The sequence below is a fragment of the Mobula hypostoma genome, chromosome 7, assembly GCF_963921235.1.
Source record: "Mobula hypostoma chromosome 7, sMobHyp1.1, whole genome shotgun sequence".
NCBI lineage: Eukaryota > Metazoa > Chordata > Chondrichthyes > Myliobatiformes > Myliobatidae > Mobula > Mobula hypostoma.
This window is the reverse complement of record NC_086103.1, coordinates 168,915,428-168,934,366: the sequence shown is the minus strand read 5'-3', so window position 1 is coordinate 168,934,366 and position 18,939 is coordinate 168,915,428. Positions and strand designations below refer to the sequence as shown.

The 18,939-nt window shown below is 43.4% G+C and overlaps 1 protein-coding gene across 1 annotated transcript in view; it reads right to left on the bottom strand.

Annotated features, from left to right (window-relative positions):
- Nucleotides 1-228: 228 nt before the first annotated feature.
- Nucleotides 229-18,939, bottom strand: part of LOC134349081 (regucalcin-like) — a 29,526-nt gene continuing 10,815 nt past the window's right edge. Inside the window, exons 3-7 of the mRNA XM_063052935.1 lie at nt 14,834-15,016; nt 12,762-12,977; nt 8,757-8,888; nt 2,380-2,534; nt 229-570 (exon numbers count right to left, since the gene is read on the bottom strand). Coding sequence (XP_062909005.1) covers nt 520-570; nt 2,380-2,534; nt 8,757-8,888; nt 12,762-12,977; nt 14,834-15,016 — 737 coding nt within the window. The 3' untranslated portion in view covers nt 229-519. The remainder of the gene's footprint in view (nt 571-2,379; nt 2,535-8,756; nt 8,889-12,761; nt 12,978-14,833; nt 15,017-18,939) is intronic.

The window sequence follows — 18,939 nt, the reverse complement described above, 5'->3', positions numbered from 1 at the left end:
TTCTTTGTACATGTAGAGTTTTGAAGCTTACACATGTAGAGTCACAGCACTACAGCACAGAAACAGGCCCTTCGGTCCATCTAGTGTGTGTGGCGAGACTCTTGCCGGCTGCCCCCAACACATCCCTGGGTGGTTAACACAAATGACACATTGCACTGTACATGCAATAAATAAATCTCAATCTGAATCTGAGTTCCCTGCTCTAAAATGAAATCCAACATTCCATCCACAGACTCCATTAAAAAAGCAACAATCTGCAGAGTTAAAGAGATCATTTTTATTGCTTCGTAGCTGTGTATCTTGAGCAGACAATCATCAAGATTTAAGAAATATTGGAATTGACATTAGACATTGATTACAATTTGGGTAAAATGAAAAGATATGGCAGCTCAAGAGCCTAATATTTTATCCGTGCATCTATAAAGCACAACTTTTATCGAGCTGACTGATGGCGTGTCTTTAAGTCGCTAATCAAGCGGGTTTCATAAATATGATGGTGGTGGTGGCTGACAAGATGTTTTATCCTGCGTATGAATATGGCGCAATTCCCTTCACTCCAAGCCCAGTAACCTGAAACAGAAAAGGATGCAGACTGGGTTTTATTTTATTTTGAGGTACAGTGCAGAACAGGCCCAACGAGCCGCACCACCCAGCAACCCACCTATTTAATCCGAGCATAATCACGGGACAACTTGCAGTGACTGATTAACTTACTAACCCATACGTCGCTGGATTGTAGGAGGAAACTAGAGCCACCTGCGAGAAACACACGCGGTCGCGGGGAGAACATACAAACTCCTTACAGACAGCGTTGGAATTGAACTCTAATCTCGGACGCCCCAAGCTGTAATACGGTCACACTAACCACTACACTACAGTGGCATCTCAGGTAACTAAATTAATTCTTATGCAGCTGATTCTGACTTTGGGTGGGCATAGTGCTGGGTATCACAGCCCTTCATTAACAGCAGGATTGTTATTTACGTCTTTTAGAAAGTGATCTTTCCATCACTATAGTTTGTAATTGTTTTATTATTGTCTCATTTACTGAGATGCAGTGAAAACCTATAGATGCTTGCTTTGTACAACGTTGGCTGTTGGGCCACAATCATAAAGCAAGGCACAACTTAGCTGGGGTTTATAAGTCATTGATCAGACTGCATTTGGAGTAATGTGAGCAGTTTTAGGCCCCATATCTAAGGATGTGCTGACATTGAAGAGGCTCTAAAGCAGATTTCTGGGAATGATCCAGGGAATGAAAGGGTTAAGACATGAGGAGCATTTGATAGCTCTGGACTTGTACAGGACAGAGTTCAGGATTGGGGGGGGTGGATCTCATTGAAACCTACCAAATATTAAAGGGCCTGGATAGAGTGGACATGGAGAGAATGTTTCCATTAATGGGTGAGTCAAGGACTAGAGGGAAAAGTTCAGAATACATGGACATCCTTCTTTAGAACAGAGATATGGAGGAATTTATTTGGCCAGAGGGTGGTGAATCTGTGGAATTCATTGCCACAGATAGCTGTGGAGGTCAGCTCATTGGGTATATTTAAAGTGCAGATTGATAGGTTCTTGGTTTGTAAGAGCATCAAAGGTTAGGGGGAGAAGGCAGGAGAATGGGGTTGAGAGGGAACATAAGTCAACCATGATTAGATGGTGGAGCGGACTCGATTGGCCAACTGGGCTGATTTTATTTTTATTTGGAGCACAATAACTGGCCCTTTCTGTCCAAATGAGCCCACACCGCCCAATTTCACCCATGTGACCGATCATCCTATTAACCCATACATCTTTCGAAGGTGGGAGGAAAGTGGAACACCCAGAGGAATTTCATGCAGTCACAGGGAGAACGTATAAACTCCTTACAGCCAGCAGTGGGAATTGAACCTGGGTTGTTGTACACTAACTGCTACATTACCGTGCCGTTCCCGCTTCTAGGTCTTACGGCCTTACGCTCAATGGCTTGCTTTGATACTTCCAACTGTATGTGTACGATGGAGAGTTACCCATTGAAAATCAGCTCTGCCATTTGTTGGATCCACTGCAGAGGTCAGTAGTTAGCTCACTGAGCAGTGGTAGGGAGATGGGGTAACATTGTGGAGGGGAAGAGTCAGGGTGCTGTTTGCAAGGACGGAAAGCAGCCAGTTCTGCTGCCCATGGCTTCGGAGTAACTTCTTTCATAAAATAAAATCATCTTACTTTTTGTTAGAGTCAAATAGAGTTCTTGAGTCATTTAGGGAATTCTACGCATGAGGACCTCCAAGTGGCCTGAGCAGTATTCACAGCAAAGTGTCTCAGCTGATTATGTAGCTGGAGTCCCATCACTCTGAAAGCAAGGAGAAATTTCTAGGCTTGATTTCTGGTCTGCCTTCCTACCTTAAAAATGCCACCTGCTTGCGGTTGTCTCTTATGATACGCTTCATCCATCTGAACTGTACCGGATGTTACATAGAGTTCAGAGTAATCCTTGCCCCCAAAGCAGCAAGACGTTGTCTGGTCAACAGGCAGTTTCACTGTCTGGATTCTTTTACCTGAAGGAGAAATGATTTGTCTTAATGTCTCTCATGATCTCAAGCCTATTGCAATTTTTGTTCTCTCCACTTCTCCTCCTCCAACGCAAAACATACACTCAGTGGCCACCTGTACACCTGCTTATTAAAGCAAATATCCAATCAGCCAATCATCTGACAGCAACACAATGCATAAAAGTATGCAGACATGGCCAAGGTGTTCAGTTGTTGCTCAGACCAAACATCAGAACGGGAAAGGACTTCAATCATGAAATGATTGTTGGTGCCAGATGGGGTGGTTTGAGTATTTCAGAAATTGCTGATCTCTAGGATTTTCACACACAACGGTCTCTAGATTTTACAGAGAATGGTGCAAAATAAAACCCCAAAATATCTATCAGCGAGAGGCAGTTGTGGGAAAATTGCCTTGTTGGTTAGAGTAGTCAGAGGGAAATGGCCAGACTGGTTAGAGCTGACAGGAAGGCAACAGCAACTCAGATAACCACATTTTACAATAGTGGTGTGCAGAAGAGCATCTCTGAACACAAAACAAATGGATGGGCTACAACAGCACAGAGTTCCACTCCTGTGGCCACTTTATTAGATACGCTCCTGTAACCTAATCTTTCCTGGTTTTATGGAAACTTAAATCTTTTTTTTCCTCTCTCTCCACAGATGAGGCCTAACTTCCTGAGTATCCCCAGCTTTTTGTGTTTATTTCTGAGCTCATTTTAATTCCAAACATATTTTAGATTTCTATTCCCGTATATTCTAGTTCCTGGAGATTAGAATTAGCAAGTGTGATCCGCATTATTTAAGAAAGGTAGGGATTGATGATTATTAGCCTGATATCAGTTGAGAGAAAATGGTTGGAATCAGGAGTCAAGAATGTGATATCAAGATGGTTGAAAAGTAGGAATCAAATTGTCCATAATCAACATGGATTTTTGAAATCTGGAAATCTGACCAATCTAATGCTATTCTTTGAGAATTTATCTAGTGAGTAGGTGAATAGGAACGAAAGGATATTTGGATTTTCAGAAGGCTTTCAATAAAGACCCACACAGGAGATTCAAGGTTCAAGATTCAAGATTCAAGTTTATTTATCAGGGGTACATTAAAACATACAGTGAAATGCTTTAGTTGCATTAACAACCAAAGCATCCGAGGGTGTGCTGGCGGCAGCCCGCAAGTATGCTATGTTGGTGCCAGAGTGTGTGGCAGCACTTGAAGGCGGCCCGCAGCACATCCTTAGTTTGCTTCGGTTGTTAACGCAGATTACATGTTTCACTGTGTATTTTGATGTACATGTGATAAATAAATGAACCTGAATCTGAATTCATGACTTCTACAAAATTCTAAGAGAACCATACAGGGTAGGTGCGAGAAGGATGTTTCCCTTAGGTAAGGATTTTAAAATGGGTGGGGGACGGGTGGTTTGGTCACTGTCCCAAAATAAGTGGTAGCCCATTTAGAACAGAAGTGAGGAAAATTTTGTTTTTGGTGAATTTTTGGAATCCCCTTCCGCAGAGCTCTGTGGGGCCTTAAGCATTCAATATTCAAAACAGAGACTAACCGACTTTTGAATCAATGAAGAACTGGAGGAGTATAAGAAACACAAGAGAACACTTAAGAAAGAAATCAGGAGGGTTAAAAGAAGGCATGAGGTTGCCCTAGCAGACAAGGTGAAGGAGAATCCTTAGGGCTTCTAGAGCTGGGTTAAGAGCAAAAGGATTGCAAGGGACAAAATTGGTCTTTTGGAAGATCAGAATGTTAATCCATGTGTGGAGCCAAAAGAGATTGAGGACAAATAAAATGGATTTTTTACATCTGTATTTACTTGGGAAATTAACACAGAGTCTAAAGAGGTGAGGGAAAGCAGCAGCAAGGTCATGGACCCTATACAAATTACAGAGGAGAAGGTGTTTGCTGTCTTGAAACAAATCAAAAGTAGACAAAACCCCAGGGCTTGACAAGGTATTCCCTCAGACCCTGTGTGAGGCAAGTGCAGAAGTTGCAGGGTCCCTAACAGAGATAGTTAAATCACACTTAGCGATAGGTGAGGTAACAGAGGATTGAAGGATTGCTAATGTTGTCCCACTGTTTAAGAAAGGCTCCAAGAATAAACCAGGAAGTCTTTGGCTGGTGAGCCTGATATCAGTAGTGGGAAAATTATTGAAAGGTATTCTAAGAGACTGGATATATAAGTATTTGGAAAGACAGGGATTGATTAGGATAGTCAGCATGGCTTTGTGCTTGGTAGGTCATGTCTAAACAAACTTATAGAGTTTTTTGAGGTTGTTTCCAGGAAAGCTGCTGAAGGCAAGACAGTGGATATTGTCTACATGGTCTTCAACAAGGCATTTGACAAGGTCCCAGATGGGACGTAGTTCAAGAAGGTTCAGTTGCTTGGTATTCAAGATGAGGTAGTAAATTGGATTAGACGTTAGCTTTGCAGGAGAAGCCAGAGAGTGTCAGTAGATGTTTGCCTCTCTGAGTGGAAGCGTGTGACTAATTGAGTGCCACAGGGATCGATGCTGGGTCCATTGTTGTTCGTCATCTATGTCAATGATCTGGGTGGTTAACCGGATCAGCAAATTTGCAGATGACACCAAGATTGGGGGTATAGTGGACAGCGAGGAAGGCTACCATGCCTTACCGCAGATTTGGACCAGCTGGAAAGATGGAACTTAATACAGACAAGTGTTTTGCACTCTGCAAGGACCAACCAGGGTAGGTCTTACACAGTGTGTGGTAGGGCACTGATAAGTGTGGTAGAGCAAAGGGATCTGGGAATACAGGTCCATAATTCATTGAAAATGACGTCATAGATAGATCAGGTTGTTAAGAAAGCTTTTGGCACATTGGCCTTCATAAATCAAAGTACTGAGTACAGGAGTTCGGATGTTGTGTTGAAGTTGCATAAGACATTGCTGAGGCCTAACTTGGATCTGGTCACCTACCTACAGGAAATATGTCAATAAGACTGAAAGAGTACAGAGAAAATTTACAAGGATGTTGCCAAATCTGGAGGACCTGAGTTATAAGGAAAGATTAAATAGGTTAGGATTTTATTCCTTGGAACGTAGAAGATTGAGAGGAGATTTGATGGAGGTATGACAGGAGTGAAGATAGGACCAATTAGAGATAAAGGTGGGAAGGTGTACCTGGAGGCTGTGGAAGTGAGCGAGGTCCTCAATGAATACTTCTCTTCAGTATTCACCAATGAGAGGGAACTTGATGACGGTGAGGACAATATGAGTGAGGTTGATGTTCTGGAGCATATTGATATTAAGGTTGAAGAGGTGTTTGAGTTATTAAGATACATTAGGACGGATCAGTCCTCGGGGTCTGAAGGAATATTCCCCAGGCTGCTCCACGAGGCGAAGGAAGAGATTGCTGAGCCTTTGGCTAGGATCTTTATGTTCTCGTTGTCCACGGAAATGGTACCGGAGGATTGGAGGGAGGCAAATGTTGTCCCGTTATTCAAAAAAGGTAGTAGGGATAGTCCGGGTAATTATAGACCAGTGAGCCTTACGTCTGTGGTGGGAAAGCTGTTGAAAAAGATTCTTAGAGATAGGATCTTTGGGCATCTAGAGAATCATGTTCTGATCAGGGACAGTCAGCATGGCTTTGTGAAGGGCAGATTGTGTCTAACAACCCTGATAGAGTTCTTTGAGGAGGTGACCAGGCATATAGATGAGGGTAGTGCTGTGGATGTGATCTATATGGATTTTAGTAAGGCATTTAACAAGGTTCCACACAGTAGGCTTATTCAGAAAGTCAGAAGGCATGGGATCTTCTGACTAGAAGGGCCGAGATGGCCTGTTTCCATGCTGTAATTGTTATCCAGGGAAGATTGGCCAGGTGGATTCAGCATTGGCTTGCCTGCAGAAAGCAGAGAGTCGTGGTGGAGGGAGTACATTCGGATTGGAGGGTTGTGACTAGTGGTGTCCCACAAGGATCGGTTCTGGGACCTCTACTTTTTGTGATTTTTATTAATGACCCAAATGAGGGGGTAGAAGGGTGGGTTGGCAAGTTTGCAGACTACACAAAGGTTGGTGGTGTTGTGGATAGCGTAGGGGATTGTCGAAGATTGCAGACGGACATAGATAGGATGAAGAAGTGGGCTGAGAAGTGGCAGATGGAGTTCGACCCAGAGTAGTATGAGGTGGTACACTTTGGAAGGACAAACTCCAAGGCAGAGTACAAAGTAAATAGCAGGATACTTGGAAGTTTGGAGGAGCAGAGGGATCTGGGGGTACACGTCCCACAGATCCCTGAAAGTTGCCTCACAGGTAGATAGGGTAGTTAAGAAAGCTTATGGAGTATTAGCTTTCATAAGTCGAGGGATAGAGTTTAAGAGTCGTGGGGTAATGATGCAGCTCTATAAAACTCTGGTTAGGCCACACTTGGAGTACTGTGCCCAGTTCTGGTCACCTCACTATAGGAAGGATGTGGAAGCATTGGAAAGGGTACAGAGGAGATTTACCAGGATGCTGCCTGGTTTAGAGAATATGCATTATGATCAGAGATTAAGGGAGCTTGGGCTTTACACTTTGGAGAGAAGGAGGATGAGAGGATGATAGAGGTATACAAGATATTAAGAGGAATAGATAGAGTGGACAGCCAGCGCCTCTTCCCCAGGGCACCACTGCTCAATACAAGAGGACATAGCTTTAGGGTAAGGGGTGGGAAGTTCAAGGGGGATATTAGAGGAAGGTTTTTTACTCAGAGAGTGGTTGGTGCATGGAATGCACTGCCTGAGTCAGTGGTGGAGGCAGATACACTAGTGAAGTTTAAGAGACTACTAGACAGGTATATGGAGGAATTTATGGTGGGGGGGGTTATACGGGAGGCAGGGTTTAAGGATCGGCACAACATTGTGGACTGAAGGGCCTGTACTGTGCTGTACTGTTCTATGTTCTATACAAAATTATGAGGGGTATAGATCAGGTAAATGCAAGCAGGCTTTTTCCATTGAGGTTACATAAGACTACAACTAGTGATCATGGGTTAAGGGTTAAAGGTGAAAAGTTTAAGGGAAACATGAAGGAAACTTCTTCATTCAGAGGGTGGTCAGAGTCTGGAACGAGCTGCCAGTAATTTCAATTTCAACATATAAGAAAAATTTGGACAGATACATGGATGAGAGGGGTATGGAGGTCCATGGTTTGGGTGCAGGTTGATGGGACTAGGCAGTTTAAATAGTTTGGCATGGAGTTGATGGGCTGAAGGGCCTGTTTCTGTGCTGTAGTTTTCTAGGACTCTATGAAATAAATTCAGTTGGACATTGAAATTCAGGGGGACAGACAGGATAATAGTGTTTTAGTGAGAGGATATCCACAATTTTATTGAGTGGTTTCAGAGCTCCTTCTTTATTCTTAACTGCAGCTTTTTGTTTTGCTGTTAGTGAGTTCTTCAGCAGTTTGATGAGAAATGACACTGGACAACGATGGTATTCAAATGTAGTCTGCGACTGTTTGGCATCTCTCATCGCTAACTATACTCTGTATTGGGTCAATAAATGTATGGATGTCTAGGGAAGAGATCTGAGAGGAAAGTGTAGGGAAGAGATCTGAGAGGAAAGTATTAAACATAATTCTAACACTATATTTAAAAATTGCTGATTTTTGGTTAATACCATGAAATCCGGTCAGTGAGCTTATTTACTACATACTTTTGGACGGGGCTGAAAATGTTGGGAAGAGGGAGTGTGGTAGGCTTTATTACTTTAGTTGTCACATGGACATCGAAACTTACAGTGAGATGCGTCATTTTGTGTCTAATCAAGTCAGTGATGAATGTGCTCGGCAGCCCCCAAGTATCACCCCATTCCCATGCCCACCACTCATTAAAACTAACCTGTACGCCTTTTTTTTGGAATGCGGGAGGAAATGGGAATGCCCAGAGCCAACCTACACAGTCACTGGAAGAACATACAAGCAACAGCAGGAATCAAAGCCTGATTCGTGATCGTTGAAAGTGATTTCACTAATTGCTAAGCTACCATACCAATACAAAGACTGGGTTAAACTTTATAGTGCTGTTCATCAATTAAGTTAGGTTCTGTAGAGCTTCCAAATCACGATTTACTGATGCATGCGTTTGGTAATACTTTATTAAACATTTAGCTTCCATCCGCAAGGTGGTAAAGGAAATGCAAAATGTATTTTAAACCCAAGAAAGCGGGTAGCCACATTTACACTCGTCCAACTCTGATGTTTCTGGTAATTGATTTACCTGTCTCAGGATCTATGCGGATGACTCTTCCACCATTGAAGCAGGCAACCCAAAGCTTTCCCTCTGCATCAATGCATTGTCCATCGGGAAGAGCTTCCTCTTTCTCAAGCTTGTACACAAGTCTTCGATTTGCTGATCAATGATTTAAAATGAAAGGATTACGCATGAGAAACATCGCTTCATCATTTAAAGATATAGAATAAGAAACAAAAATAGTCACTGAACAAAGATACTGTCATTGGATAAACAGCTTCCTTCCACGGTGGACAGAAATGACTGTACACTGTTTGTTCAGAGAATCTGGAGCGCCTGAGTTATAAGGAAAGATTGAATAGGTTAGATATTCCCTAGAATTTAAAATATTGAGGGAAAATTTGACAAAGGTATACAAAATTATGAGGGGTATAGATAGGGTAAAGGCAAGCAGGCTTCTTCCACTGAGGTTAGGTGTGACTAGAACCAGAGGTCAGAGGTTAAGGGTAAAAGGTGAAAAGTTTAAGGGAAACATGAGGGGAAACTTCTTCACTCCTTCACTCAGAGGGTGGTGAGAGTGTGTGGAATAAGCTGCCAGAGCAAGTGGTGGGTGTGGGTTTGATTTCAATATTTAAGAGAAATTTGGATAGGTATGTGGATGGAAAGGCTATGATCCTGGTGCAGGTTGATGGGACGAGGCAGCTTAAATGTTTCAGCATGGACTAGATGGGCCAATGGGCTTGTGTCTGTGCTGTCGTTTTCTATGACTCGACAGCGCAGTAACAAGCCCTTCTGGCCCAACAAGCCTGCACTGCCCAACTATAACTTAGTGACAAATTAAACTACTAATCCACACGTCTTTGGAATGTGCAAGCCCACATGGTCACAGGGAGAATGAACAAGCTCCTTACAGATGGTGGTGGGCTAGCACTGTAAATGTGTCACACTAACTGCTACACTACTCTGTTGTCCAAATAAACCAATTCTAATCCCAACAGTGGAGAGAAACGGTCTGTCAATGTCTTACACCAAAACGCTTCCGCTGGATCATATTGGTTGATTTGATTGATAAGTAATAACTTCTCCTTGGTTGTGTTCATTGAATCAATACAACCAGCCAGGATTTCGACATGAAATTACAGTCACCAGGTTATCATCTTAGTACCCCAAACCAGAACAACATAATTAATTAACTATTGATAATTAACTATTTAATTTTTTGTAATTAATTAAAGATAAAAATCTTCAAAGATTAGCTTTGTCACAAGTGCAAAGAGAGAAATGCGTCACTTGCTTTGGGAATGTGCGGGGGGCAGCCTGCAACTGTCCCTGGCCGACACAGCATGGCATGTTGTGTACTTGGATTTTCAGAAGGCCTTTGACAAAGTGCCGTACATGAGGCTGCTTAACAAGCTATGAGCCCATGGTATTACAGGAGAGATTCTAGTATGGATAAAGCAGTGGCTGGTTGTCAGGTGGCAAAGAGTGGAAATAAAGGGAGCCTTTTCTGGCTGGCCGCCAGTGACTAGTGTTGTTCCGCAGGAGTCAGTGTCGGGACCGATCCTTTTTACATTATTTGTCAATAATTTGGATGATAGAATTAATGGCTTTGTTGCCAAGTTTGCAGACAATACAAAGGTAGGTGGAGGGGCAGGTAGTTCTGAGGAAGTAGAGAGGCTACAGAATACAGCTTAGGAGAATGGGCAAAGAAATGGCAGATGGAATACAGTATCGGGAAGTGTATGGTCATGCACTTTGGTAGCAATGAAAGGGTTGACTATTTTCTAAATGGAGAAAAAGTATGAAAGACTGAGATGCAATGGGGCTTGGGAGTCCTTGTGCAGGATTGCCTTCATGTTAATTTGCAGATTGAGTCTGTGGTGAGGAAGGTAAATGCAATGTTAGCATTCATTTCAAGAGGACTAGAATATAAAAGCCAGGATGTAATGTTGAGAGTTTATAAAGCACTGGTGGGGCCTCACTTAGTATATTGCGAACAGTTTTGGGTTCCTCATCTTCGAAAGAATGTGCTGAAACTAGGGAGGGTTCAAAGGAGGTTCACAAAAATGATTCCAGGATTGAATGGCTTGTTATATGAAGAGCATTTGATGGCTCTGGGCTTGTATTCACTGGAATTCAGAAGCATGAGGGGACCTCATTGAAACCTATGGAATGGAGAAAGGCCTTGATAGAGTGGTTGTGGAGAGGATGTTTCCTATGGTAGGAGAGTCTAAGACCAGAGGACACAGCCTCAGAATAGAGGTGTCCTTTTAAAACGGAGATGAGGAGGAATTTCTTTAGCCAGTGAGTGGTGAATCTGTGGAATTGTTTGCCACTAGTAGCTGTGGGGGCCAAGTCTTTATGTATATTTAAGGCAGAGGTTGATAGATTCTTGACTGGTCAGGGCATGAAGGTATATGGGGAGAAGGCGGGAGATTGGGGCTGAGAGGAAAATTGGATCAGGCGTGATGAAATGGCGGAGTAGATTTGATGGGCCAAAGGGCCGAATTCTGCTCCTAAATCTTATGGTCTAAATTAGATATTATAGGTTTCAGAACTAATAGACCGGTGACACTTCAAATCCAATGTGGCAGGGCGTTCAGAAGCCTAATGCCTTGAGGGAAGGAGCTGTTTCCCATCCTGGCCGTTCTTTATGCATGGGAGTGTCCCGCCTGATGGTAGAAAGTCAGAGAGGATGCTAGATGGATGGGTGGGATCCTTGACAGTACTAAGGGCCCTGTGGGTGTGCTGTTCCTGATAAATGTCCCCAGTGGTTGGGAGGGAGACCTCTACGATCCTCAGCTGTTCTCGTAGTCTTTTGTAGGGACTTCCACTCCAATGCTCTGCTCTCCCATACCAGATGGAGATGCAACTTGCCAGGATGCGCTCAATGGTTCTCCTGTAAAATTCAGTTAAGATGGTGGGGGGGGGGGGAAGTGGAGCCTCACTTGCCTCCTGATTGGTGATCACTGGTGCTGTAAGGCAATTGCACTCGCTGCTTCACAACCGTTCACTGTTAATCATTTCTAGATATGCTCTATGTTAATACAGGGGTGGGAGGTCCTTCCCTGAATCCTAGAACATGGAATGGAACACGCCCTTCAGCCCACAATGTCTGTGTTGACAGTCCAAGTCAATATTCATTTCTCAGTCATCACTACAAATCTATATGGTTTGGTCATTATCTTGTATCTGCTGTTGGGAGCTTGTTGTGCTCAAAATATTGCTGTTCATCTGCATTTCATTGGCTGAAAAGCTCTAGGAATGTCCTGAAATTACAATCAGCACTCAGACATGCAAAACCTTACTTAAAGCAAGAGAGGAGGCAATACTGGCAATACAAGAAATTTGGCCTGTCCCCTAAAACCCTCACTAATTTTTATAGATGCACTGTAGAAAGCATTCTTCTAGGGTGCATCACAACCTGGTATGGAAGTTGTCCTGTCCAAGATCGGAAGAAGATACAGAAGATCGTGAACACGGCCCAGCACATCACAGAAACCAATCTTCCGTCCGTGGACTCACTTTACACCGCACACTGTCGGAGCAGCGCTGCCAGGATAATCAAGGACACGACCCACCCAGCCAACATACTTTTCGTCCCTCTTCCCTCTGGGAGAAGGCTCAGGAGCTCGAAGACTCGTACGGCCAGATTTGGGAACAGCTTCTTTCCAACTGTGATAAGGCTGCTGAATGGATCCTGACCCAGATCTGGGCCGTACCCTCCAAATATCCGGACCTGCCTCTTGGTTTTTTTGCACTACCTTACTTCCCAATTTTCTATTTTCTATTTATGATTTATAATTAAAATTTTTAATATTTACTAGTTTTTACTATTTTTAATATTTAATATTTGTAATCCAGGGAGTGGGAAGCGCAGAATCAAATATCGCTGTGATGATTGTACGTTGTAGTACCAATTGTTTGGTGACAATAAAGTATAAAGTACTGTAAATCCTTTTAAGAAAGAATATACATGTTAACACAGAGGGACTCGTTACCAGACATTTAAAGAATATACGTTATACTCACATATTTTTCCTGATTGCAGGTCATAGTCAAACGCATCCACTTTAAAAGACAGGCTGTCGATATAATAGAAGACCTTGTGATCCAGCGACCAGTCTAAACCATTGGAAATGTCCACCTGGTCAAAGTGCTTGACCACGGAATGGTCGGCCTGCAGAGAGTACACTGATCCCTGGTGTCTCTCCACTTCAGCTGGACGAGTCTCCATTGCCATGGTCCCTGTGCCAAAACCCAGCTTTAGTCCTCGAGATATTAGCCACTTTAGTATCCTAATAGCTTCTATTAGATGTACGTCTGCTAACTACAAAGAGGGGAGATTACATTTATAGAGTGAGAGATAAAAAATACATCTGATCTCTAGTGACAAGAAGCCAAATAGGGTCATAGAGCACTACAGCACAGAAACACGCCCTTTGGCCCATCTAGTCCATGCCGGACTATTAATCTGCCTAGTCCCTTCACCTTCAGCTGGACCATTCCCCTCTCATCCATGTACCTATCCAAATTAAGTGCTGGTGAGACTGGAACTAGAGGTCATGGGTTAATGGGGAAAGGTGAAATACTTAAGGGGAACTTCTTCACTCAGAGGTTGGTGAGGGTGTGGAATTAGAGGCCAGCAGGAGTGATGGATGCAGATTTGATTTGGACCATAAGGTATTGGAGCACAATTAGGCCATTTTGCCTCATCATGTCCGCTCCACCATTCTACATTGGCTCATTTATTATCCCTCGCAATCCCATTTTCCGACCTTCTCCCCATAAGCTTTGATGCCCTAATTAATCAACAAACCTGTCAACCTCTACCTCAATTATACCCAATAACTTGGCCTGCACAGCCATCGGTTCAATGAATTCCACTAACTCACCACCCCCTGGCTGAAGAAATTTTCCCTCATCTCTGTTCTAAATGAATGTCTCTCTATTCTGAGGCTGAGTCCTCTCTTCTAGACTCTCCCACTATCGGAAAATCCTCATGATATTTGCAATTTTCCAGTCCTCCAGAACCTAGTGATTCTTGAAAGATCATTATTAACCCTCCACAATCTCTTCAGCCACCTCTTTCAGAACCTGGGGGTGTGGTCCATCTGGTCCAGACATCTTTCAGAACCTGGGGGTGTGGTCCATCTGGTCCAGACATCTTCTCTATCTTCAGACCTTTCTGCTTCCCAACCACCTTCTCCTCAGTAACAGCAATGACCATCATTTCTGCTCCCTGAAACTCTTGCATTTCTGCAATACTGCTGGTGTCTTCCACAGAGAAGACTGATGCCAAATACTTATTGAGTTTATCTGCCATTTCCTTGTCTCGCAGCACTACCTTTCCAGCATCATTTTCCAGTCTTCCAATGTTCAATCTCATCTCTCACTCTTAATATATCAGAAAGGACTTTTGGATCCTCTTTTATATTATTGGCTAGCTTACCTTCATATTACATCTTTTCTCTCGTTATGGCTTTATAGCTGCCTTCTGTTGGTTTTTAAATGTTTCCTAATCCTTGGCCTTCCATGCCCTTACTAGTCAAGAACCTATCGATCTCTGCTTTAAATTTTAAAGCACTCTGCTTAAATTTCAGCATTTAAGAGAAGTTTGGGTGAGTACATGGATAGGAGGGAAATGGAGGTCTTTGGCTCAGATGAAATTCACTGGGACAAGGGAGAATAATCATTCAGCATGGACTAGATGGACCAAGGGCCTGTTTCTGTGCTGTAGTGCTCTACGACAAAGATAGAATGGTAGACACAGTATGTTTCTGTTAGTCTATATTTGGGTGGCGGGGTGGAGCCCCATCTCTATCAAAGGAGGAGCAATGCACTCCTTCCCTCCACTAGCCTGTAGGTTTCCCTGGGCAAGGTGTAGCACCTGCTTAGCACCACCCCCCCCCCGCCAATCAGGGTCACGTGGAGCCACGGTACAGATGGCGGATGGTCATATGAGCCACTGGTCCTGGTTATGCGACCACTGACACTAGGCAGGCAATCTCTGAAGAGTATTGATAATTGTCACCCATCTTGTAAAGACGTTGCCCAGAAGAAGACAATGGCAAAATGCCCAGAGTTAATTCATACCAACAAACCTGCACAGAAGCGTCCAGCTGGATCGACTTTTCCATCGTTAAATCTGTTGTTTGGTTTATCTTGGTCAATTGAGGCAATATCAGTAACAGTTTCCTTTTCCCAATCCAGAAAGGCAAATCTTCTTCCCACTGCCAGAACATATCCTCCTGATTTCCGAGGAGCTACTGATCCAACAGGGGCATCTGTGGGTTGATAAGCACGGACAGTTCATTAATGTAGCTCACCGTCCAAAGAGATTCAGCAACTTCAGACCAGTGAGAGCCCAAAGTACTTATATATAACTAAGGAGTAAATCAGATTCATTACCAGACTGATCTGGTAGACAGTCAGTGGCCATTTTATTAGGTACCTCCTGAACCAAATAAAGTAGCCTCTGAGTAAATGTTCATGGTCATCATCTGCTGTAGCCCATTCACTTCCAGTTTTGACATGTTGTGTCTTCCAACGTGCTCTTCTACCCACCACTGTTGTTAACGTGTGGTTATTGAGTTACTGCCACCTTTCTGTCAGCTTGAATCAGTCTGGCCATTGTACTCCGACCTCTCTCATTAACAAGGCGATTTCACCCACAAAACTGCTGCTCACTCAGTTTTTCATTTATCGCTGTAAACTCCAGAGACTGTTGTGCGTGAAAATCCCAGGAGATCAGCAGTTTCCAAGATACTCCAACCACCCCGTCTGGCACAAACAATCTTTCCACAGTCAAAGTCACTTAGATCATGTTTCTCCCCCATTCTGATGTCTGGTCTGAGCAACAACTGAACTTCTTGACCATGTCTGCATGCTTTTAAACATTGATATGCTGCCACATCATTGGCTGACTAGATATTTGCATTAACAAGTAAATGTATAGGTGTACCTAATAAAGTGGCCACTGAAGGTAGGTTGAACAACCAAACCAAAATATGATAGCTAGCATCAAGTAAATATTAAGAGTAGAAACTGCCAGAAGTTCACACATAGGATTGGACCTCATTATTTGAAGGGAACCTTCAGACCAACTACTTCAGAGTTTGTGGAGATGCTTATGTTTAACAACATGAACAAGTCCAACATTGGACTAAGTCACAATGGGAAGCTACAGAGATGATGAGATGTACACAAGAATAGTCATCTGAGATATTTCAGGTGATTCATAAACACAAGAGATTCTGTAGCTGCTAGAAATTTTGAGCAACACACACAAAATGCTAGAGGAACCTCAGCAAGGCAGGCCAGCATCTGTAGTCCTCCAATCTGATTGCATGAAGAAACTTACTTTAGACAAGCACCACCTCATATTCCGTCTGGGTAGCCTTCAACATGATGGCATGAACATTGATCTCTCCAACCTCCGGTAATTACTCATCCATTCCCCTTTCTCTTCTTCAATTCCCTATTCTGCTTGCCCTCTCCAACTTCCTTTCTCACCTGCTTATCACCTCTCCCTCATTCCTCTTCTCCTTCCCTTCTTCCATGGTCCATTATCCTCTCCTATTAGATTCCTTCTTCAACCTTTTACCTCTTCCACCTATCCCCCTCCCAGCACTCACTTCATCCCACCATGCACTTTTCCCCCTCATGTCTCACCATAAGACCTTAAGACATAGGAGCAGAATTCGGCCACGTAGCCCATTGGGTCTGCTTCGCTATTCCATTATGACTGATTTATTATCCCTCTCAACCCCATTCTCCTGCCTTATCCCCATAACATTTGAGGACCTGACTAACCAAGAACCTACCAGCCTCCACTTTAAATATACTCAGTGACTTAGCCTCCATAGCCATCTGTGACAATGAATTCCACAGATACGCTGCCCTCTGGCTAAAGAACTACCTTCTCACCTGTGTTCTAAATGGACATCCCTCTATTCTGAGACTGTGCCCTCTGGTCCTAGACTCCGCTACTATAGGAAACATCCTCTCCACATCTATCTAGGTCTTTCAGTATTCCATAGGTTTCGATGAGATCCCCTTTCATTCTTCTAACCTCCAGCAAGTAGAGGCCGAGACCCGTCAAATGCTCTTCACGCATTAACGCTTCCACTCTCGTGAACTTCCTCTGGACCCTCTCCAATGCCAGCACATCTTTACTCAGATAAGGGACCCAAAACTGCTCACAATACTCCAAGTGCAGTCTGACCGATGCCTTATAAAGCCTTAGCATTACATCCTTGCTCTTACATTCTAGTCCTCTTGAAATGAATACTAACGTTGCATTTGCCTTCCTTACCACTGACTCAATCTGCAAGTTAACCTTTAGGGATTCCCACTCAAGTTCTTCCAAGTCCATTTGCACCTCTGATTTTTGATCTTTTTCCCCATTTATACGATAGTCTGCACTTTCGTTACTTCAACCAAAGTGCATGACCGTATATGTCCTTATACTATATTCCATCTGCCACTTCTTTACCCATTCTCCCAATCTTTTGCAGACTTCCTGCCTCCTCGACACTACCTGGCCCTCCCCCCTTCTTTGTATCATCTGCAGAATGGACAACAAAGCCATCAATTCCAGCATCTAAATCATTGACATACAACATGAAAAGAAGCGGTCCCAATACCAATCCCTGTGGAACACCACTAGTCACTGGTAGCCAACCGGAACAGGACCCCTTTATTCTGACTCTTTGCCTCCTGCCAGTCAGACGATCTTCTATCCATGCTAATATCTTTCCTGTGACGGCATACGCTCCTGGCTCATTTGGCAGCCTCATGTGTGACACCTTGTCAAAGACGTTATGAAAATCCAAGTGAACAAAATCCACTAACTCTCCTTTGTCTATCCTGCCTGCCATTTCTTCAAATAATTTCAACAGATTTGTCAGGCAAGATTATCCGCTGAAGGAAATCATGCTGACTTTGGCTTTATTTATCATGTGCCTCCAAGTACACCGAAACCTCATCCTTAATAATGGACTCTAACATCTTCCCAACCACTGAAGTCTGGCTAACTAGCCTATAATTTCTTTTCTTTTGCTTCTCTCCATTCTAAAATTTTCCAGTCCTCTGGAAAAATTTTGCAACTTTCAAGTCCTCCGGAACCATTCTAGAATCTAGTGATTCTTGAAAGGTCATTATTAATGCTTCCATAATCTTGGCAGCTACTTCTTTCAGAACCTTGGGGAGTAGCCAACTGGTCCAGGTGACCTGTCTATCTTCAGACCTTTCAGTCTCCCAGGCACCTTCTGCTTAGGAATAGCAACTTACCTGTCTTCTGCCAGTTTATTCTCCTTCCCTTCTCACCTTCTTACTCTGGCTTCTGCCCCTTTCCGGAACAGTCCTGTCGAGGAGTCTCAGATTGTATTCCTCTCCTTAGATACCTAAGACTTTTGCACAGTACTGTATTTGTCAACGTGAAGCAGAAGGCGGGTTTGTAAATCTGGTGGGAGCAAAGGATGTTGGGAATGGCAAGGATGGAGTACTGTGGGAGGAGGGTAAGTAACAGGAGCAAGGGATGTTGGGAATGGGGAGGGTGGAACATTGTGGGAGGAGTGTGAGATAGGTGGCAGAGATGGAACACCAGGTGCAGGATGTGGCGTGGGTGCAGACACACCCAGACCTGAACACCAGGCAATGTCATTTGATTCCAAACAGTTGGTTTATTGATCACTACAGAACGTCTTGCTAGTGCTTCCCTTTTTCCCAACCACAATTCCCCCCTCCCTGCCCCGCTCCCACTCTCAGTCCACAATAGAGACCCACATCAGAATCAGGTTTATCATCATTCACATATGTCATGAAATTTGTTTTTTTTTGTGGCAGCAGTATAGTGCAATCACAAAATTATTACAGTTCAGTGCAAAGGTTTAAGCACCCTAGCTATATATATGTGCTTAAGACTTTTACACAGTACATCAAAAAACCACTGTGCAAGCCACTGTATGAAGACATACGAGACTGCAGCTGCCAGAATCTTGAGCAGACAATGAGTTCTATTCTAGCTAAGTAGCATCTCAGATCCAACAGTAGATGGCTGGAGTAGCCAGCTGGCAGAATTCAATGGATCCTGTAACGTCGGTCTCATTTTCTACAATGCATTGGCGACTATATTAACGGAATCAGGGGTAGCTGCTACGTAAACATTTCTTTCTTTATATCTCATTCAATATATTTTTTAAATTTT